The sequence below is a fragment of the Paracoccidioides lutzii genome (assembly GCF_000150705.2).
Source record: "Paracoccidioides lutzii Pb01 unplaced genomic scaffold supercont2.7, whole genome shotgun sequence".
NCBI classification, from domain to species: Eukaryota; Fungi; Ascomycota; class Eurotiomycetes; order Onygenales; family Ajellomycetaceae; genus Paracoccidioides; species Paracoccidioides lutzii.
This window is the reverse complement of record NW_015440953.1, coordinates 874,656-893,343: the sequence shown is the minus strand read 5'-3', so window position 1 is coordinate 893,343 and position 18,688 is coordinate 874,656. Positions and strand designations below refer to the sequence as shown.

Here is an 18,688-nt window from a genome sequence, read left to right as displayed (position 1 = left end):
GTCTGAACATCCAGTAGTGCAGTGGTATGTCGATTTTGCATAAAGGGACGAGATTTTTGCCGACCTTGCTCAAACGAACTTCGCAAGATACTTTGCAAAAATGCCCATGGTATGAAATTTGCGAGAAGTGAATTGCAGCAAATAACATGGTTTGATCCAATGCCATTTTTGAAATTAATTTCCTGTCCTCTCAGTTATAACGCTGCCACCTTCGTCTCTTCGTGGGCTGTAAAGTAAGCCTGCGAAGCGGCACCTGAGAGCGTTCAGGCTGTAAAACATCGCAGTTACGTTGAGGTTTACATGACATCGTATGGACCGGGGGGGCTACAATATGAACACAGCAATATATTGCCAGTAATTCCACAGATTCGTGGAGCTTATTGGGTCATCTTAGTGATAGATGATCATCACCAGCAACAAATCATTCAGCCATAGACACATCATGCAAGAGCTGGTTATCCTCCACCTCTTCTTTCAAAGAAAATGGCTGTTGTGGTGATTCCCCATCAGAAAGCGGGAAATGAAGATGTTTCCAATCCTCAATCTCTTCAGTAATGCACTTCAACCGATCCCTAATACTCTCCACCGCATAACTGCCCAACAGGAGCCGTAACGGCGGGAACGAGCAATGAGCCAGCTGCCAAACTAGCTCAGCCGCCTTAACCGCGCTAATAGGTTGCTTATCCCCCATCCACTGTATGATACGTCTCGCATGCCCTGCCGGTGCCGTATTTGAGCGATACGGCTCGGTTGCAGGCTTGATGAGGAAATGCCCGAACAATGGCAGTGGTGAGGAATGGGCTAAGTCCGGAGCAGTGGACCCTGAAGGAGACTCTGGGGTATCAAAATCATCCCGACGCATATGTCCCGGCTCAACAAGCGTGCCTTTAATATTAAATGCGTCAACCTCATACAGCATACTCTCAATCAGCCCTTCCACGGCATATTTCGTTGCGCAGTAAGGTCCCAGCCCGGGCACTCCCAACGCCCCAGACGTAGAGCTGAATATCAAATACCTCCCTTGCCTCCGCTCGCGAAAATACGGCAGCGACAACTGCAATATATTCAGTGTGCCGGTGAAATTGGTCTCAAATTGGTTGCGGATGTCGTATTCTTCCTGGTCCTCACAGGCGCCCACGACGCCGTAGCCGGAGCAGTTAACGATCAGGTCTATACAGCCGAAATGCTTGATGGTCCTGTCGATGACGGCGCGGACGGTTTCGCGCGCCCGCACGTCACAGAGGAGGCCGATACAGTTGCTGTTCTCGGAATGGAGGGCTTCCATGCTTGCGGGGGTACTTTCGAAGGTACGTCCTACGGCTGCTACGAGGTCACTGTGGGATAGGGCGCATTTGACGAGGGAACGGCCGATGTGGCCGGTTGCACCAAATATCTGCCAGGGGTGGTACAGTACATTGGTTCAGCGAGACATAAAATTTGACAGCAATTTGCAGAAGAAGCAGGGGAGAGGTCATGTGGTAGCGCTAGAGACAGACATACCAGCCATACTAGTTGCCTGGGGGGGTTTTGCGGGCCGGGAGGGTCTGTGGTTGCTGGCAAGCGGAGTCGTTCATCTTGAGCTGCAGTGGCAGCGGTGGAGGGTGAGAGCGAATTAGCTGCAGGGGATGGTTCGCGATCTCGCGGATCCATAGAAAAATCGGGGGTTGAGGATATTAAGTGAAAAATATTGTTTGCCCAGTTAGAAAGATGTTTCAAAGAATGACATTGTGGCGCCGCTTAGAATTTGTTTTTATTTAGCCCGGATCATTTGATGCGTTAAGAGATTCAACGATTGATGTCTCTGCGAGATGTCAAGAGTCCAGTCTCAGGGTTAGCATCAAGCTATGGACCGCCACATATGGAGTCACCATTTAATTTACAGAAGAATGTATGTATATATATTCTAAAATTTGAAAAACTGTAAGGATCATAAAAAATAACAGTTTCTGTTCCATTAGACTGCTACAGGACAAAATGAACGTACCGACGATGTAAACCACCCAATTACAGCGCAACAAATAACGCCATGACCAGGTACATACAATAAAAACCCTTCATTATCGCGCAACAGAAACAAGCAAATAGGAGAAGAAGAAAAATCACCTCCCAATCTCTCTACGAAGCCTGCTCGCAACCTTCGTCGATGCAGGCTCAGGCCAGTTCCCCACCGCATCCCCAACCTCCTCGAGAAAACTCGCACTATTATGAATACATGTAGCCCCCAGTACAACGCGAACACCAGGTGAACTAGCATTGACCTGAGCCACTATCTTGGCTTCTTCGTACGTTGCCCCTCCCACCATGAACACAAAGATATCCTGCGGTTTATCCCGGGTATGTCCGCCGCCTTCGAGGAAGGGATATTGGAGCTCCTTCAGCCGACCTTTGATGAGATCTTGGAGTGTGGACTCTAATCGCGGAGAGTGTTGGGTATATACGTTCTCGACGCCCTTGAGGGGTTTAAATCGGTCCCTGGCACCGGAGAGAAAAGATGCGGACTCAAAGAGGTCGGAAAATCCACCGGCCACTGGGGGCGCTTGGAGTGAGTGATGGTATGCTAGTAACTTGGGGATAGTGTTGATTTTATGTGGAGAGACGCTCCCTGCTGCTGTAAGCAGGTCAATCAAAACGGGCAGAGCGTTGGAAGGTTGTTTTTCATAACGGATGGCATATAAGGCGACCAGTCGGACTTTGTTATCAGCGGTCACTGTCGGAGATTGAATCAGACGTTGTAATACCTGTTAAATTACGGTCAGCGAATACCACATATATCATATCGGCGTTGGATGAGGGGTGGATGGAGAAAATTAAACCTTAAGGTCGTTCGCGTGGTTGTCATTACAAGCTAAGCTCTGCTCGAGTTCGCTCACATCTAGCAGGTTATTTTCACCAACTTTTCTGCTCAGCTCACTCACAAGAGCCACATGTTTGCTGACATTGCCCGACAACTTTCTGAACTCTGGGTAGTCCTCAACAAATCTTTTCATGTCTGCAATGGACTCGATGCTCATGTTATTTTTCGTTCGGGACTGGTATTGCTCAACATATTCTTTGATATTACCACCCAAGTCGCCAAAGTTTTGGTACATATTCTTCTTGAAGAAGGGATCTTGGTCCTGGGATATTACAATCTCTTTCAGCTCTGGTCTGATGTCTGGAACATCACTCAAGTCAACCCGACCATTATTGATTCCAAGCAATTCGTGGACCATAGCCTGGTAGGTCCACTGGTTCAGCAGTGGCGTGATAGGGTCATCGCGACGGTCGAGAATAAGCAGAATGGGAGGAGTGTCTGTTTTCCGGAAGTTAAACAGCTGCTCCTCTTGGGTGAGATTATACCGAACTTCTGTAGCAAGTTTCTTGGCTATAAGACTATTCTTTTCGTAACGAATCAAGGGATTCTTCTTCAACGACAATAGTAGCGCTATGACACCTTCTGTCGTTCTCTGGAGAGCGTCTGAATTCCAAACATCCGGGCTGTGGCTCCATATTCTCTGCTTTGGATAGCCAATATTCAGCGAGCAAAGGTCAGGGTTAATAACTGAAAAATCGGCAAAATATTCCTGCACGGCTTTCACGACCTCATGATCATCCGCCTCTGCCAGCCGCTCCAGTGATGACTTGCGGACAATGTTGCTAAAGTAGATGTAGTATTCACCGTACTTAGGTTCGCGTAATTCATCAATGAGAAGCTGAACCGAGTCAGGTGAAGGACGGACGAAGCACAAACATCGCAGGTGTCGCATCTTCTCGCGAGACTGGTTGTCAAGACGGTCGATCAAATAGACTTCATGGTTCAGAAGAGCGGACTGGGTCATTGCAGTTGATACAATTGGGACCTACGATAAAAAGTCAGCCCTGCTAGCAGTGGTTTTTAGAAGGTTGCGTCTCCCACGGTCTCACTATCAAGCAATAATATCTTCATTTTGGCTGTGGAGGATCCGGTTGCCGATGAATCCCCTACGGAAACCATCTTCGAAACGTAGCCGGACACAGCTGAGACGACGTCCATTGCGATGGATTTGTTCCTAAACCAGCTGGCGCGAGGGAGCAGTTATGTGGGACGTCAACTTCCCTTATAAACTATGTCGAGTATCTCAAAGCCTTTATACAGCTGAAGAGAGGTTGCTGAGGATAGAACCATTTGTTGTTACGGTTTGGTTCTTGTTGCCACGGACTGATGGGGGTTACATAATCCAGCAGAGCTCGGATCGGGGGAAGGTTTTGCCTGATAGTTGCTCATGAATGTTATCATCTTCACATCGAATAACGGAGTTCTAAATATTCTAACGAAGTTCCTATTATGGATATTCAACTTTCATACCGATTCGTAAGAATCAAATACGTAGTTATCCCGATGTATTTCATTCATTCGTCAAACAAGCTTCAGCTTCCAACCCCATGGTAGCTATATCAATATCAATAGAAGCGTCTGAAAAATGCCATTGATTACCCAGAAACGGACCATAACATCCTCCATAAAGGAAAGGTGAAAACAGGTTGGAAGTTCCTATAGATCGACTATGCCCCGCAAAAGCATCACTTATTTCCCAGCATCATCCTTCAAAGCCACAATCCTATTCAAAACCACTCTATCCTCCGTACTATCACTATCCAACGCAAAATACGCAACCCGCATCCCTTGAAACCTAACCGTCTCCGGATGTACAATCGACCCATCTGTGCCCGCCTCCCCTGCCTTTCTAACAACATATTCTCCTGTCTCCGATATTTCTGAGTTAGATGCCTTCTCACCTTGCTCAGCGGGCCAGGGTGCCCGACTTTTGATCTCGGAAAACCCGATATCGACCATTGCGTCCGGGTAGATTTCCATGGAGTTGGGATTGATGTCAGCTAGGAAGCCGGATGGGTGGCCTTTAGGGTCTTCGGAGTTGAACAGTTGGTTGAGGACGCGGACTTCAGCTTTAATGGGACTTGAGTGCTCCGGGGATAGAGACACCCAGTGGATGAAGCTGCGGGTTATATTTCGAATCAGATATTGTATAAAAACGATTTCTATGATTGCTGCTGGACTTCTGGCAGCAGGGAAAGCATCCAGTTCTTCTTCTCCCGGAATGTGAAATAATATGATAGTTGGAGGACTTACGACTTCGGCTTCTTAGCAGGGGATCCTTCCTCTGGTTTCTCATATTTCGCATGCACACAAGTTACCAATCCGGTCTCTGGATCTTTCTCAAAAGACGTTGCGGTGATAGGATGAGGGACTTTCATGAGACCGACTGTCTTCCCAGGTGCAAGTCGGAAATAATCGGGCGAATCCATCTCCCTAAAGTCACTTCTCTCAATAAAAACGGTCCGGGTGAACGGGACTTTGTGAACCTAGTAAAAAAATAACTTCTGTTAGTAGACGATCAAACTGTTTGTATTAGAAATATACGAACAGATCTTAACGTACTCCGAACGCTGGGTCTTTGGAATAAGGAAGCTCCACCATTTCGAGATGGTCTTTTGGGAGGTCATCGATGACAACCTTGAGCGGTTTCATGACGACCATTAATCGTGGAACTGTATTTTCCAGGTATCGCCTCACTGATTGCTCGAAGCGATGTGCTTGAATGTTTGTTTTGGCTTTGGTAACTCCGAGTTCGTTTACGAAGGAGAGAATGGCTCCTGGGGGAACTCCTCGACGGCGTAGGCCGACGAGAGTAAACAGACGGGGATCATCGTACCCTCCAACGTGCCCGCCATCGATAAGTTTCATGATATCACGTTTTGAAAGGATTGTTCCCGTAACGTTAAGACGGCCATATCTATGTGGAAATAGTTAGTTTATTGTTTTTTTCGAATTTTATTAAAAACGGGATCACGGATCTCACTCTCTCTGCATTGGTGTGTATACCTCCAACTTGTTACATAGCCATTCATAGGACACCCGCGACAACTCAAATTCCGTCGTGCATAGAGAATGTGTGATGCCCTCAAAGCTATCGCAGAGGCAGTGCGTAAAATCGTATGTAGGGTATATTCTCCATTTATCTCCGGTACGGAAATGGTGTCTATCCTCCTCCGCTAGGACACGGTACGCGGTAAGGTCCCACATCTGCGGGTTGCTGTCTTCAATGTTCTGCTTCATTCGAAGCGCAGCTTCTCCCTCCCTATATTTGCCATCTCTCATTGCTCTAAATTCTGTAAGTGACTCTTCAACAGGGCGAGTGCGGTGCACACATGCAAATCGCGGTCCCCCCTCCCCTTTTCCTCCACCCCGCTGGGCTTTGATTTCGTCCTCTGATATTTCAATCAATATCTTGAAGTACAGACAGGAATTAAAGATCAAGAGGAGGGGGGGAAAGAAATAGCGTTACTTACTGGTACAATGACAGACATATGCACCATCCCGTCTAATTAAGTCTTCTGCCAATTCATAGAGGCGATCAAAATTGTCGCTGGAATAGGTGATCTTGACTGGGGAGAATCCTAACCATCTCACGATCTCCTCAATGGAGACAAAGTACCTTTCCTCCTCACCCTTGGGGTTTGTATCATCATATCGCAGATAACAATCCCCGCCATGAAATCGCGCAAACCCAAAATTGATCGCGATGGCCTTGGAATGCCCAATGTGCAAAAACCCATTGGGCTCTGGCGGGAAACGTGTCACCACTTTCTTGACATGCTCTGAACCTATTGGCCTTTCGTTGTAAGCGTCTGCAAGAAAACCTGTCTTAAACATGGAGTCCGGGTCTTCAGAAAAGGCCATAGCAGCGGGTTTCTTTGTCTTTGCTGGGGTAAGACCCTTGGAGGGTTTAGGCGCCTTGGGAGCTTTTTCTTTAGCCTGGTTTCGGTTATTTGTCGGCCCTTTAGTACGATCTGGGAGGTCTACTGTAGTCTCCATGTTGCGTGGTTTGGGATTTTCGGCTGCAATGGCTCTGCGTTGAACAACCCTACGAGTACGCCAGGGGGCCGTTAGCAAACAGAAGCCACTGTATTTACCTATGTCTAATTACCCAACCAATGAATCGTAATTTCATAATTTTTTTTAAAGGGGGAAGATTTCATATCCATACCTTGGTGAGATTCGCAGGTGCAGCGTCCCGAACAGTGAAATTTTGGTGTGCGAACACAGCGAAGGACGGGTGGTGTCTGCTGGGGCTTCTGGTATAAGAAAAGAGGGAACCGTTTGAAGTGGGATAACGAGGTCTCCAGCTTATCGATAAGGAATGACTCAAAGGGTCCGACCGGACTGTTTTACATCTCAGTCTAAACTGCGGAGAAAATTTGGCAAAAACGAGTCAAGAGCATTATCAGCAGGGATACCTATTTAATAATAGGGAAATATCTATTTCATATAGTTAACTTGAATAATTAACTACTAAGTAAGTTTAATTAGAAAATAACTTAAAAAAAAAAAAGAAAGAAAGAAAGAAAGAAACAGGATTATGATAATAACACGTGATTTCTTTAAGTTAGAAAGAGTCGGAAAATCAAATATCCGAGAATAAAAAGCTCCAAAAAAAAAAAAAAAAAAACGCCAAACGAGAACATTTATTTTATTTTGCATTCAGTTTATTTGAATCCCTCATTCTCTTATCTTCTTGTTGAGATTGGGGGCAATTTATCTATTTGTGGGTTATATTCCGAGTTGGCCCGGTTTTGAAGTTGTCTCGTTCCCCCGGTTCCAACCCCCAGTGTGCAAACCCATAAAGGATTCTTCTATGCTATTCTAACCAGCTTTTCTGTGAACTTGCCCATTGGCCGCATTTCATTGTCGTGCATCAGTTCTCTGTTTATTCTGTTTAGATTTCCTCCGGAGTTGGATTATTATTTCCATTTAATTCTTTCCCACGTTCGTGTTCGATTCCATAAATTCGTGTCTAGGGCGATTTTTCGCTTCTCAGGTCAGCGGAATATATCCTAGCATATAAGGAATTCATGTCTATTCTGAGTTGATGCTTCTATCTATTTCTTTTTTCTTTCTTTCTTTTTTTTTTCCTTCTACTACTAGTGGATCTGTGCATGTCCTCAATTTTGCAACCTCCGGATCCCTGAGGCGAGGAGGGCTGGTGAAATAAACAGCATAACACAAGAGAGCCCCCGAAAAGTCTCATTTGCGTATCTCCTTTGGCTACTTAGCTATCTACAGAATGGCTAGCACGTCGTCGTTAATTTCCCTGTCATGGATATCTCGAATCGGTTCTCAATCGTTTCCTCACCTTCGGTGTTGGGGGAGAGTTCTTCACCGCATGACGGGACGGCACCCCCTCGGTTCTCGCTTGGGTCATGCGTCAAACCGAGGAATTTGTCTGCCACGTCTATGCTACGACTCGAATTTGCCTGGAGAGCTTGCGCGTGTCTGCGTGGAAACAACCTCACGTTCTGCAGGCTGTGCAGCTATGTCAAGGTAAGTCAAAATCTCTAATGGGAAAGTTAGGGGCTTATCACCACAGTCCGATGTTATATTTGTTGAACTGCATATATACACCTGCTTTGTGGACTTTTTACTTGATCTGATATAGCATTAATTATTAGACCATTTTCAACCGCTGTTTCTAAACCTCCTCTAGATCGGGGTCAAATAGTCCGTCTGAGTTGGATACCTTCAAGGGGGAGATTTATGAGCACGGAGCGGTCATCGGGGGAAGGTAATGACGACAAAAAACAACAGAACATGTAAGTAGAATTTTGATATCTGCGGAGTAGTTGTGCCAATTTCTCTTGAGCTCTTGTACACTCTCGCGCCTCTATATAAATAACATCAATCCTTCGATGGATCATGGTAAAATTCATTCCGATGAAATAAACACTTCCCCCTACATTTCAGCATTTTACCTAAATAGATTCCATCCCGTATAATTCGGAGCCATCTGTAGCCGAACGGACATAAACTAACGTCTTGACACACAGCGGCCCTGAATCAAAAACTGCAAGGCTTCTCTCCCGTCTTCCCCTCCCAGTTCACGAAAACATCTACACGATTCCCAATATCCTAACCTTTTCCCGCCTGGCCGCTGCACCTGTAATTGGATACTGTATCCTTCATTCTTATGACACACTTGCCCTCTCACTCTTTGCCTATGCTTCCATCACGGATCTCGTCGACGGCTACATCGCAAGGAAATTCAACCAGAAAACGGTTGTCGGCACAGTTATTGACCCAATGGCAGATAAAACACTCATGACAATAGGAGTCATCTGTCTAGCTGTCAAGTCTGCTATACCAGGTACGGTTTCTAATTATCCAAAACACCCTCTGCTTTTAGATCGTCTAGAAACCAAGTATAATATATTGACATGAAAACCTCACAGTGTGGCTCGCCGCACTCATTCTTGCCCGCGACGTCGGATTGGCCATTTCCGCCATATACTACAGATGGATATCTCTGCCACAGCCCAAGACAATGGCAAGATATTGGGACTTTTCTCTCCCATCTGCCGAGGTGAAGCCAACGGCGATATCAAAGGTGAATACGGCATTGCAGCTTCTCCTGATTGGATCTGCGATGGCCATTCCAGTTGTGCCGGAAGCGATTTTGACTGCCTGGCATTTACACGAAGGAATGACCGGTTTGCAGTAAGTCAAACGTTCTTTTTCAGACTATTTTAGCGCAGGAGAAGATTCCAACTTCTCTTTCTTGGTCGTTTTCCTTTGTTCAAGTTTTATTATCTTTTTTTCTCAACTTTCCTTTTTTCCCTTTTCCCTTTCTTTATGATTTTTATGATTTTTTTTTTTTGGATATTTTTTATTGTTTTTTAAAGCGGAATGACAACCTGCTTGTCGCAATAAATACCCTGTGCAGAGAGGAACAGACACATACGACCATAGGGAGTGGAAAACAGGGCTTCCCGTCCGCTCAGCCGTACTTAAGCCACTCGCCGGCCGGTTAGTAGTTGGGTGGGTGACCACCAGCGAATCCCGGCTGTCGTATGTTTTTAGGTAATTTTTCTTACGGATTCCTCTTTTGCATCTCTTCAATGCAGACCTCGATTGTCGTTTTATCTCTTTTCCTTTGACTATTTCATTCATTATTCCCCCTTATCTTCATAAAACGTTCCACACTTTTACATTGGGGCGGCCAAAAAATAATAATCACGTGACATTTAGCATTCCAACCATGCACAGTACTTGTCTTTCGAACCCAAGATTCATGTCTCTTTCTTCCACTCTGATTTATTCCTATATTGGCCTTAGGAGAAGGAGATGCAACCATAAATGCGAATAGCTAACCCGAATCCTAAAAAAGATACATCGTCGCCGGCACCACCATCTGGTCAGGGGCAAGCTATATCTATTCCAAAGATGCAGTCAGGATCCTTACGTCGGAGGAGATTGAAACGAGACTAGCTTTGAAGCAGAAGGAAGAGGAGGAGAAGATTGAGAAGAAATAGCAGGAGTCAGGTTTTTGCTCAGGTGTGTAGAAGTTGGAATTTGTGATCTGCTTCTGGGAAACATGGGCGTTGAATTGCTTGGTGAGAGGAATTTTATTTTTCTTTCTTTCTTTTTAGTGTAGTAATTTTGAATTTCTGTTGCAACACTATATCTATTTGGTTGCGGTATCTATCTCCTGTTGGCCAGCTTTCCTTTCCATCTTTTGGAGTTTGGGGACTTGTCCATTGTCGCATTACAAAATATATCTATTTGTCTCCGTACGCGCTGGACAAGAGCACTCAAAGCTTGTCAGATTAAGTGTGAAATATGCTATTATGATACTTTGCATCATTTCTACAACTACGTACATATACTTAATAGGAAATCTTTGAATTAAACATCATATTTGCAAGTTGATATATCTCTAAGGATCCTTCCATCCATCCATGATACTATACATACATAAATCGTCGCGTTGAAAACACCAAAGCAAATATGGGAATCGCGTAAACGACATTCACGACGAGTTTAATGCTTTTCCAAATGAAAGCTCTAATTACAAGTCTCTAAACTTTCCAAAATGAACCCAGGGCCGTTATAACAGAAATTCACAAACCTCAAAAAAAGGGATGGAAACGCGGTTGGAAAATATGACAAAAACAAAATGGGAGCCTTACGCATACAATACATATTAACAAAATGCAAGGGATATTCACCGCAGGAGAAAGGATCACATCGAAGACGCAACCCGCGTCGCCTCATCCGAGACATCGAGCTCCTCCTCAGCCTTCAAGGACGACTCTCCCTGCCCTTGGCCCTTCCAGTTCTTGCGGACATGCACCAGCAACCTCAACGCAGCAACAGGCGTCATCCCCTCAATCCTTCGCGCCATGCCTATGTTCTCCGGCCGGACCCGTTCCAATGCCGCTCTCTCCTCATAACTCAAGCCAACCACTTGCCCATAGTCTATATCAGGCGGGAGCAGCAGAGCTTCATCTTTCTCGAAACTGCGCGCTTTGTCTGCGTGGATTTTGATATAAGGTGCATAGCGACCCTCGATTGCGACGCGGTGTTTTATCTCTGACGTGAAGGATAGGGGCGTATATGTTCTCCCGCTACCTGATTCGATGTGCGGGATAATGTCGTCTATGGAAATATCATTTAGACGGAGGAGATCGAAGGCGGAGCGGAGATTGTTGTCACCGTGTACGCCGAAGCCCTTGCGTGACCACAGCGTTGACGGGAACTTGGTGTTCTCAAGCAGTGTTCGTAATTCGGTGATTTGCGCTTCGACTTGGCTGAAGTGGTTCCAGCGTCTATCGCCGACGGCACCGATCTCGCGGCCGCGGGCGGTTAGGCGGAGATCGGCATTATCGGAGCGGGTGGAAATGCGATATTCACTGCGAGCGGTGAACATGCGGTATGGCTCCGAGACGCCTTTGGTGATTAGATCGTCGACCATGATGCCGATGAAGCCGTCTGAGCGGGAGAGGGTGAAGGGGGGTTTGGATTGAGAGGCCAAGCCGGCGTTGATACCGGCTAGAATGCCTTGACCTGCGGCTTCTTCATAACCAGTTGTGCCGTTTATCTGCCCTGCGAGATAGAGTCCGCTGATAAGTTTGGTTTCTAGTGTTGGTCGGAGAGAGCGCGGATCAACATAGTCGTATTCCACCCCGTAGCCGGCTTGGAGCATCTGGGCATTCTCTAGTCCAGGTATTGTGCGAAGTAAAGCAAGTTGGGCATCAGAGGGAATTGTCATGGAGATGCCGTTGGGGTAGATAACCTCATTAGGGGCAAAACCCTCTGGTTCTAACCAGACAATGTGTCTTTTTTTATCTTTAAATCGAATAATTTTAGACTCGAGAGAAGGGCAATATCGAGGCCCTTTTACAGTTTCTCGAATATGGACAGATTTGTCAAGGTTGTCCCTGACGATTTGGTGAGATGTTTCATTGGTATAAGTAGACCAGCAAGGGAGTTGATCTTCGTCGTTGACAGCTACTCTCTTGTTAAGATATGAAAATGGAACAGGTGGAGAGTCTCCTGGATGGACTTCGAGGTTCGAGAAGTCTATCGACTTCTTTTCTATTCGAGGAGGAGTGCCGGTTTTCAAACGACCAAGCTGGAACCCAGCCTCCCGTAAGGACCTGCTCAATCCAAATGTGGCTGCTTCTCCCATCCGACCAGAGGGAAATACGTCGAGTCCAATATGTATTTCACCACCAAGGAATGTGCCTGTAGTAATAACCACTCGTCCGGTCGGTATCACTTCACCAGACTCCAGCCGCACACCAATAATTTTCCCCTGAGATCCTGCCGCTAAATCCTCCCTCGAAAGAATGATATCTCCCACTTTCCCCTCTACAATGCTCAAGCCGGGAGTAGTGCTCAATTTCTCCAGCATATGTTTCCGATATAATATGCGATCGATCTGTGCTCTGGGACCCCAAACAGCCTCTCCTTTCGACCTGTTCAATATCCGAAATTGGATCCCAGCCTTGTCCGCAACGTCACCCGCCAATCCATCTAAAGCATCAATCTCACGTATCATGGTTCCCTTTCCAATTCCTCCGATACTAGGATTGCATGAACAGACCCCAATGTTCGAGCGCGAAGGTGTTACGAGGGCGGTCCGCGCTCCCAATCGCGCCGCAGCGGCGCATGCTTCTGAACCGGCATGACCGCCCCCGATGACAACGACATCATAAGGCCTAAAACTGCCATGTTAGTTAACTGCCAATACAATAACTTGGAGTCAATAGCGAAACTCACTGCGCGTCGCTGCTTACAGTTGCGAAACTCCTGACAACCCGATGTGGTTTTGAGCGTGGAATGCCAGCCCAGCGGAGCGTTGTAGAAGACCGCGTTCTCAGGTACATCGCGACCAGGGGGTATCAATGCAGATATCCCACCAATGTCTGATCCATCTGGAGAATTCGCTGTCTTGTTTTCTCTCTATCCTCGTCGCGGTCGTTGTTTAAAAAAATAACCGCAATTATAATGGAAAATATATAATCACGTCACGTGATTAACTCTCCGGCCAATCATCGCCCGTACAGATGATGTTCGTCTGGAGACTCTGATCCATAGAGCAAACGTCACCTCCTCATCCCCTCTTCAATATTCCCCGCTTTACTTATACCCTCTCTCTAAATATATCCTGGACAGCCTGTCATCACCATCTACTTGACTTTCACCAAAATGAAGGCATACTGGTACGATAACCAACCAGTACGTGAACTGATAGCTGCCCCTCCATACCTTTCTGGTGCCCCACCTGCGGGCCATGCTGTGCTACGCGGAAATCTATTCCATCAAATCCAACCCTCAACTGACATTTATTGCGCAGGGTGACCAACGGCTCCCGCACGACTCCGGCCATGCCGTTGACCCTGCATACCTCGCCACTGTAGGCGTACTCTACCGGCACTTCCCCACCGTAGATGACGTAGATGCCCTGGCCAAGGAACGCGGCTACAAGAACCGTGATGAGATCGTCGTTTCCCCCGAGAAAATGGGTGCGGTGTACGAGGAGAAAGTGAAGATGTTTTTCCACGAGCATCTGCATGAGGATGAGGAGATTCGGTATATACTTGATGGGGAGGGGTTTTTTGATGTGCGGAGCAAGGATGATGAGTGGGTTCGTATTCGGCTAGGGAAGGGGGATTTGGTCATTCTGCCGGCGGGGATTTATCATCGATTTACAACAGATGAGAATAATGTGAGTTCTCACTCTTTTCCCTATGTTAACGGGCTTGGGGGGTTGGATATATGGTGTGGAGAGAGTGTGTGCATATGAATATGAAAACGGATATGGATATCGGGCTAACCATATCCCCCGTCCGTTTTGAAATGACAGTACGTCAAAGCCATGCGTCTCTTCCAAGACGAACCTAAATGGACTCCTCTAAACCGTGATCCGGAACTCGAAACAAATAAACATCGCAAAGCATACGTCGAGACCCTCATTTCCCGTCAACCAGTTGCCACCTGATTATTAGCAGTTTCTCATTGGTTTGAGATCTTTCCTTTTAAGGCCACAACCCGTGAAATTTCTCTATGAAGGTTCACTGGCATACGAGTGAAAGATTTTGCTTTTCCGGGCGTATTATCCATCGTTATAACAGAGAAATCGACCTGATATCTATTGCCGATCAAGGTTTTAAGAGATGATTTTTATGCCGCTATTCATTATATGGCTATGATTTAATGCGGTTTCCGTGACGAATTCTTTATTACTAGGGTAGAACTATGATGGGAAATGGGACACTGGGGTGATTTTTCCTGAAGTTTATACGATCATGAGTAATAGGTAAATTTATTTTTGCATTCGGGTAGGAAAAAGATATCAGGTCTTGGGTCAATCAATATGATGTTAAATTATATAGTCGCATCATTGTTGTCACCGCTTAATTTCTCAGAACATATTCAAAAATGCTCGGATTGAAGTGATGATCAAACTTGACTATTTCATGTCGATTATATTCATGAATACGTCTATAAAGTAATAAAACAAGGCATGAAACAGGAAATTGTTAGATATATATACAGAGACCAAGAAAGATGCAACATCATGATGCTTGCCCGATAGTCAGGCATATAAATATAAACAAACACACAACACCCAATGCAATGCAAGCAACTGGCAATCAGCACATCTCTCCAACTATCTACGTTACTCCTCATATCACGTCTCAGTTACCGTATCCGGCATCGAACCCGGCATCGCAAACTGCTCATTACCACCTCTCCCCCCGTCTCTCCCGCTCTGATTCTGATGGCCACCACAGGCAGCATGCCGATACCGCAGCGCCTCATACCCCGCCTCCCTTCCAGACAAACCCCGATCGATCCCTCTCATACCCCCTCCACCTCCTCCACTTCCGCCACCACTTCCTCCACCACCACTAACCCCATCGGCCCCCGGAGAGGTCATGACCGGAATCTCAACCGACCCAGATCCTGCCTCCGGCTCTTCCTGACTACTCCGTAACCCAGTCCTACCCATCCGCGGCCAAATATTAGGCAATCCCACTACCTGCACACGCGGCTCTACAACCCGCTCTTCAAACCAGGATTGCACACGCGCTTCGACGAGCTGCGCTACCTTCGGCACGTCCTGGAGGCGGCTGCGGGAGCCTATGAGGGAGCGGACAGAAAGGTCGAGGCGGTAGTCGGGTAGGAAGGAGAAAGCGAGGCTTGTTTTTGGGATGCCGTGTTTGCTGCTTGCGTCCGTGGTGTTGCTAGTGTTTGCATGGGCATCCTTGGGTCCATCGGGATTTTGAGCGGGGCTTGGTTGGTCGGAACTTTGGTCGTCGATTGCCTCTGAGGTTGTGTCGTGTGGGGTTGGGATGGGAGACATGGTTTGGTCCGAGGTTCGGGGACCGGGAACGAAGGATATGCAGAGCGTGCCAGAGAAGCGGACGACGGAGACGGCGAGGGCAACAGGGAGGACGGCGGAGAAGGGTTTTGGATAATTTAAAAGAAGGGAAGTTTCGATTGCAAGGGAGAGGTTGTCGTCACTTAGGTCAACGTCCATGAGCGCCTGTAGGCGTCCACCATCGGAATTGGGGTCCTCGACGGCGATGACGCGGCAGTTGCTAAATATGGGGAATTCCTCGCCCAGGGATATGTCTGTCACTTTGATGATGTCAATGAAAGATGGCTTTTTCTCTGGATTATTGAGCGTTTCGGATAGGGAGGCCAGGATTGAGGATGTGGGAGAGTCCTTAAGGATATATGCTGTTTGTCGATACTGGGCGATAGTCTGTGCAATCAGAACGTTAAACCAGTCCAGAGACTCCGGCTGGTGGGAGGAGTGGTACAGCCGTGGTCGGCCATGTTTGGGGGTGGGATGCGTGGGCGTGGCACTGTAGTATGTTTTCCTAAGGATGGAGCGGGTATTTGTGGAGGATGAGGGGACGGGGCGGAGTATGTTGGAGGTGGAGGGTTTTTCTCTTAGTGGTCGCGGACTGGAATCTGTAGAGGCTGCATTAATGGAATAAGAACGTGGATGGGTACTGGTCCGATTGGAGAGGCCGCGGGACGGAGGGGGAGGGGCCTCGCCGAATATGAAGAACTTGATAAATGCTCCGATAAGCAGCACTACGGAGAGCTGGCCAACTAGAAGGCCTTGAGTAAAGGAGAGTCTGTGAGGAGAAGTCAGAATAGTTGAATAGGTTGATACGGGGAAGGAGACGATACGTACGACGGCTGGGAGGGCGGTAATGGTAGGGTGTGATCTACGCGTACAGGGTTAATCTGGGTCGAGCTAGGAAAATAAGGAGTCTGGAGACTCGCACTTGTAGACCCCGCCATTCTAGCAAATCAGTAAGGAATACTGTAGATTGTGCAGTTCCATATCATTTGGACATCTCATGTTTGTGGCGGTGGAAAGCTGAGTTGTCCTTGAGTTGTTGTCCTTGACTTGTCCCTTGTAATATTGATAATCATTTGGCTGATGGCTTTGCGACGTCGTGTCGATGAGCAGAAATAAAGTTATCAGATCAATCTTATCTCTTGGCGTCTAATACACGTGATATCTGATACGTCATTCGATTTCCCGTCACTTTTTTAAATAGCCAGATGTATTATGTTGTTTATTTATTTCATTTATTTATTTAGTTATCATTTGTCCGATACAATATAGTTTTTATGTTCTTAGTTACCTTATCCCTCATGACGGGAATTGACCCTTTAAGAGTATCTTGCGGGAAGAGGCTGTTTGACATCATCCCCCTCCTTACTCCGCACTCTTGTCTATTGAGATTGGATTTTTGATCACCCGGAACATCCACTTTATTCTCCTTCTGGTCTGCAAATTGCCGACTCAGTATCGGAAATATGATCTCTTCTCTTTACTTGTAGGCACATCTGGAGGGATTCAAGCAGTCAACTTATAAATGCCTACATAGGGTTCTCAAACCCGAGGCCAGTTAAATATCAGAGGTGCCAAGGACTAAGAAGCAACCAGACGGTATGCGAATACGCATCCTATGCTATAGACAGCATAAAATTGAAATGTTAAAATGCAATACTCGATTCATGTATCTTCTACTCATCAGTCGGACCAAAAGAGAATCCCCATCGATTTCTTCATGTATATATATACAGTAGTCTAGTCCATCCCGTACTAGCCATATCTTACCGCCGTCTCGTAGACCCAAACCCGGTTCTCTCCAACGTAGAGGGAGAAGGTGAAAACGACGGACGAGAAGAGCTGCCCCTTGAGCTTTCCGCTCTATTCGACCCCCATCCCCATCCTGATCCCGACCTCGACCCACTTTGTCTCCCCATGGCATACCCCGCCGCACTCCCCGCTGCTGCACCCGTCCAGAAACCAGGCCTCCATGACTCCTGTTTCCTGTATCCCGGATAGTCATATGGAGGCGGCGGATCATTCCATCCGCCCCACCCGCCCCACCCTCCTCCTCCTCCTCCAGGTCCCCATCCCGGTCCCCATCCACCCCACCCCAAGCCACCACCCCTCCTCTGTCCACCGCCACCCCGGCGACCGCCATCAATACAACCCAAAGCCGCCAGCACAATAACCACCAGCACCCCGAAAAAGAAAAAGAAAAACAACAGCTCCCCCAGTAAACGCAACCAGCCACCTCCACCCTCAAACAAGCCCCCAGCCACAAGCTTTCCATACTTCGCCTCTCCCCTCTCCGTTAATAACAGCTGATACTCCACCCCACCGCTACCCCTAAGCACCCACGGGTCCTTCGCATCTCGATACCCCTCGTAGATAACATCGGTGCTCCCCAGCTTAAACTCTGGCGGCAACTGCGCCGTGCACGTCCACTGGATGTCATTCTCGTCGTAGCCGTGACCTTGGTTTGTGCAGCGCATGACATCGGGAGTGTAGAGCGCACATATCTTTTTCGAGGGGCCGATGCAGGTTAGTTGTTGGATGGCGGGGAGGCGGCGGTGGGTAGTTTTGCGGTTTGCGTAGAGGGTTAGGGATTTGATGGATGAGAGGCGGACAGCGTCTCTGGAGTTGGGGGCTTTGGCGGGGTTATAGGCGTGGGTTTGGGGGAGGGCAAGGAGGAGGATGAGGGGGAAGAGCAGGAAGGAGAGGAGAGTTGGATGAGTGCGCATCATTTTTAGGTGGTTGGCATAGTTAACTATTATTTTACTTTATTGTTAGGAGAAGGTGTTGAGATGCGTTGATCTGAAGAAGAGGTGTATATAAGTTTACTGATGTAAAAGACATGGTTTGAGAACTGAACAGATATCCCAGGATGTGGAGGTTTAAAATTTTATGCATCTCGGCATTAGGCAGACATATATTACATAGAAACTCAAGCCTAAATTTTGTTGCCAACTGTGCCAATTCAAATATTCGCCTGGGTCGACGCC

The 18,688-nt window shown here is 47.1% G+C and overlaps 8 protein-coding genes and 1 non-coding gene across 9 annotated transcripts; 3 read left to right on the top strand and 6 right to left on the bottom strand.

Moving 5' to 3' along the window:
- Positions 1-421: 421 nt before the first annotated feature.
- On the bottom strand, positions 422-1,650 carry PAAG_03574 (short chain dehydrogenase/reductase family protein; the record flags this gene model as incomplete). The annotated part of the gene is made up of 2 exons (XM_015845009.1): positions 422-1,393; positions 1,501-1,650. The coding sequence occupies 2 exons, from the start codon at positions 1,648-1,650 to the stop codon at positions 422-424; spliced, it is 1,122 nt and encodes a 373-aa protein (XP_015701983.1).
- Positions 1,651-2,099: 449 nt separating this feature from the next.
- Positions 2,100-4,012, bottom strand: PAAG_03573 (vacuolar protein sorting-associated protein; the record flags this gene model as incomplete). Its single annotated transcript, XM_002794982.2, has 3 exons — positions 2,100-2,738; positions 2,814-3,839; positions 3,896-4,012. The coding sequence occupies 3 exons, from the start codon at positions 4,010-4,012 to the stop codon at positions 2,100-2,102; spliced, it is 1,782 nt and encodes a 593-aa protein (XP_002795028.1).
- A 531-nt stretch (positions 4,013-4,543) lies between these two features.
- PAAG_03572 (glutaminyl-tRNA synthetase) lies at positions 4,544-6,853 on the bottom strand (the record flags this gene model as incomplete). Its single annotated transcript, XM_002794981.2, has 5 exons — positions 4,544-4,973; positions 5,108-5,340; positions 5,417-5,771; positions 5,838-6,246; positions 6,328-6,853. The coding sequence occupies 5 exons, from the start codon at positions 6,851-6,853 to the stop codon at positions 4,544-4,546; spliced, it is 1,953 nt and encodes a 650-aa protein (XP_002795027.2).
- Positions 6,854-8,102: 1,249 nt separating this feature from the next.
- PAAG_03571 (phosphatidyl synthase) lies at positions 8,103-10,344 on the top strand (the record flags this gene model as incomplete). Its single annotated transcript, XM_015845008.1, has 5 exons — positions 8,103-8,359; positions 8,488-8,628; positions 8,863-9,179; positions 9,265-9,529; positions 10,200-10,344. The coding sequence occupies 5 exons, from the start codon at positions 8,103-8,105 to the stop codon at positions 10,342-10,344; spliced, it is 1,125 nt and encodes a 374-aa protein (XP_015701982.1).
- Positions 9,772-9,887, top strand: PAAG_11651. Its single transcript, XR_001551847.1, has one exon. It is a non-coding gene; the product is annotated as a 5S ribosomal RNA (ribosomal RNA).
- Positions 10,345-11,054: 710 nt separating the features above from the next.
- PAAG_03570 (mitochondrial translation optimization protein) lies at positions 11,055-13,203 on the bottom strand (the record flags this gene model as incomplete). Its single annotated transcript, XM_002794979.2, has 2 exons — positions 11,055-13,035; positions 13,097-13,203. The coding sequence occupies 2 exons, from the start codon at positions 13,201-13,203 to the stop codon at positions 11,055-11,057; spliced, it is 2,088 nt and encodes a 695-aa protein (XP_002795025.1).
- A 322-nt stretch (positions 13,204-13,525) lies between these two features.
- Positions 13,526-14,318, top strand: PAAG_03569 (1,2-dihydroxy-3-keto-5-methylthiopentene dioxygenase; the record flags this gene model as incomplete). Its single annotated transcript, XM_002794978.2, has 3 exons — positions 13,526-13,555; positions 13,674-14,045; positions 14,184-14,318. The coding sequence occupies 3 exons, from the start codon at positions 13,526-13,528 to the stop codon at positions 14,316-14,318; spliced, it is 537 nt and encodes a 178-aa protein (XP_002795024.1).
- Positions 14,319-15,011: 693 nt separating this feature from the next.
- PAAG_03568 (mitochondrial outer membrane protein MMM1) lies at positions 15,012-16,642 on the bottom strand (the record flags this gene model as incomplete). The annotated part of the gene is made up of 2 exons (XM_002794977.1): positions 15,012-16,473; positions 16,533-16,642. 2 exons carry the CDS (start codon positions 16,640-16,642, stop codon positions 15,012-15,014), a joined length of 1,572 nt encoding a protein of 523 aa, XP_002795023.1.
- An 825-nt stretch (positions 16,643-17,467) lies between these two features.
- On the bottom strand, positions 17,468-18,430 carry PAAG_03567 (hypothetical protein; the record flags this gene model as incomplete). Its single annotated transcript, XM_002794976.2, has 1 exon — positions 17,468-18,430. One exon carries the CDS (start codon positions 18,428-18,430, stop codon positions 17,468-17,470), a length of 963 nt encoding a protein of 320 aa, XP_002795022.2.
- Positions 18,431-18,688: the final 258 nt, after the last annotated feature.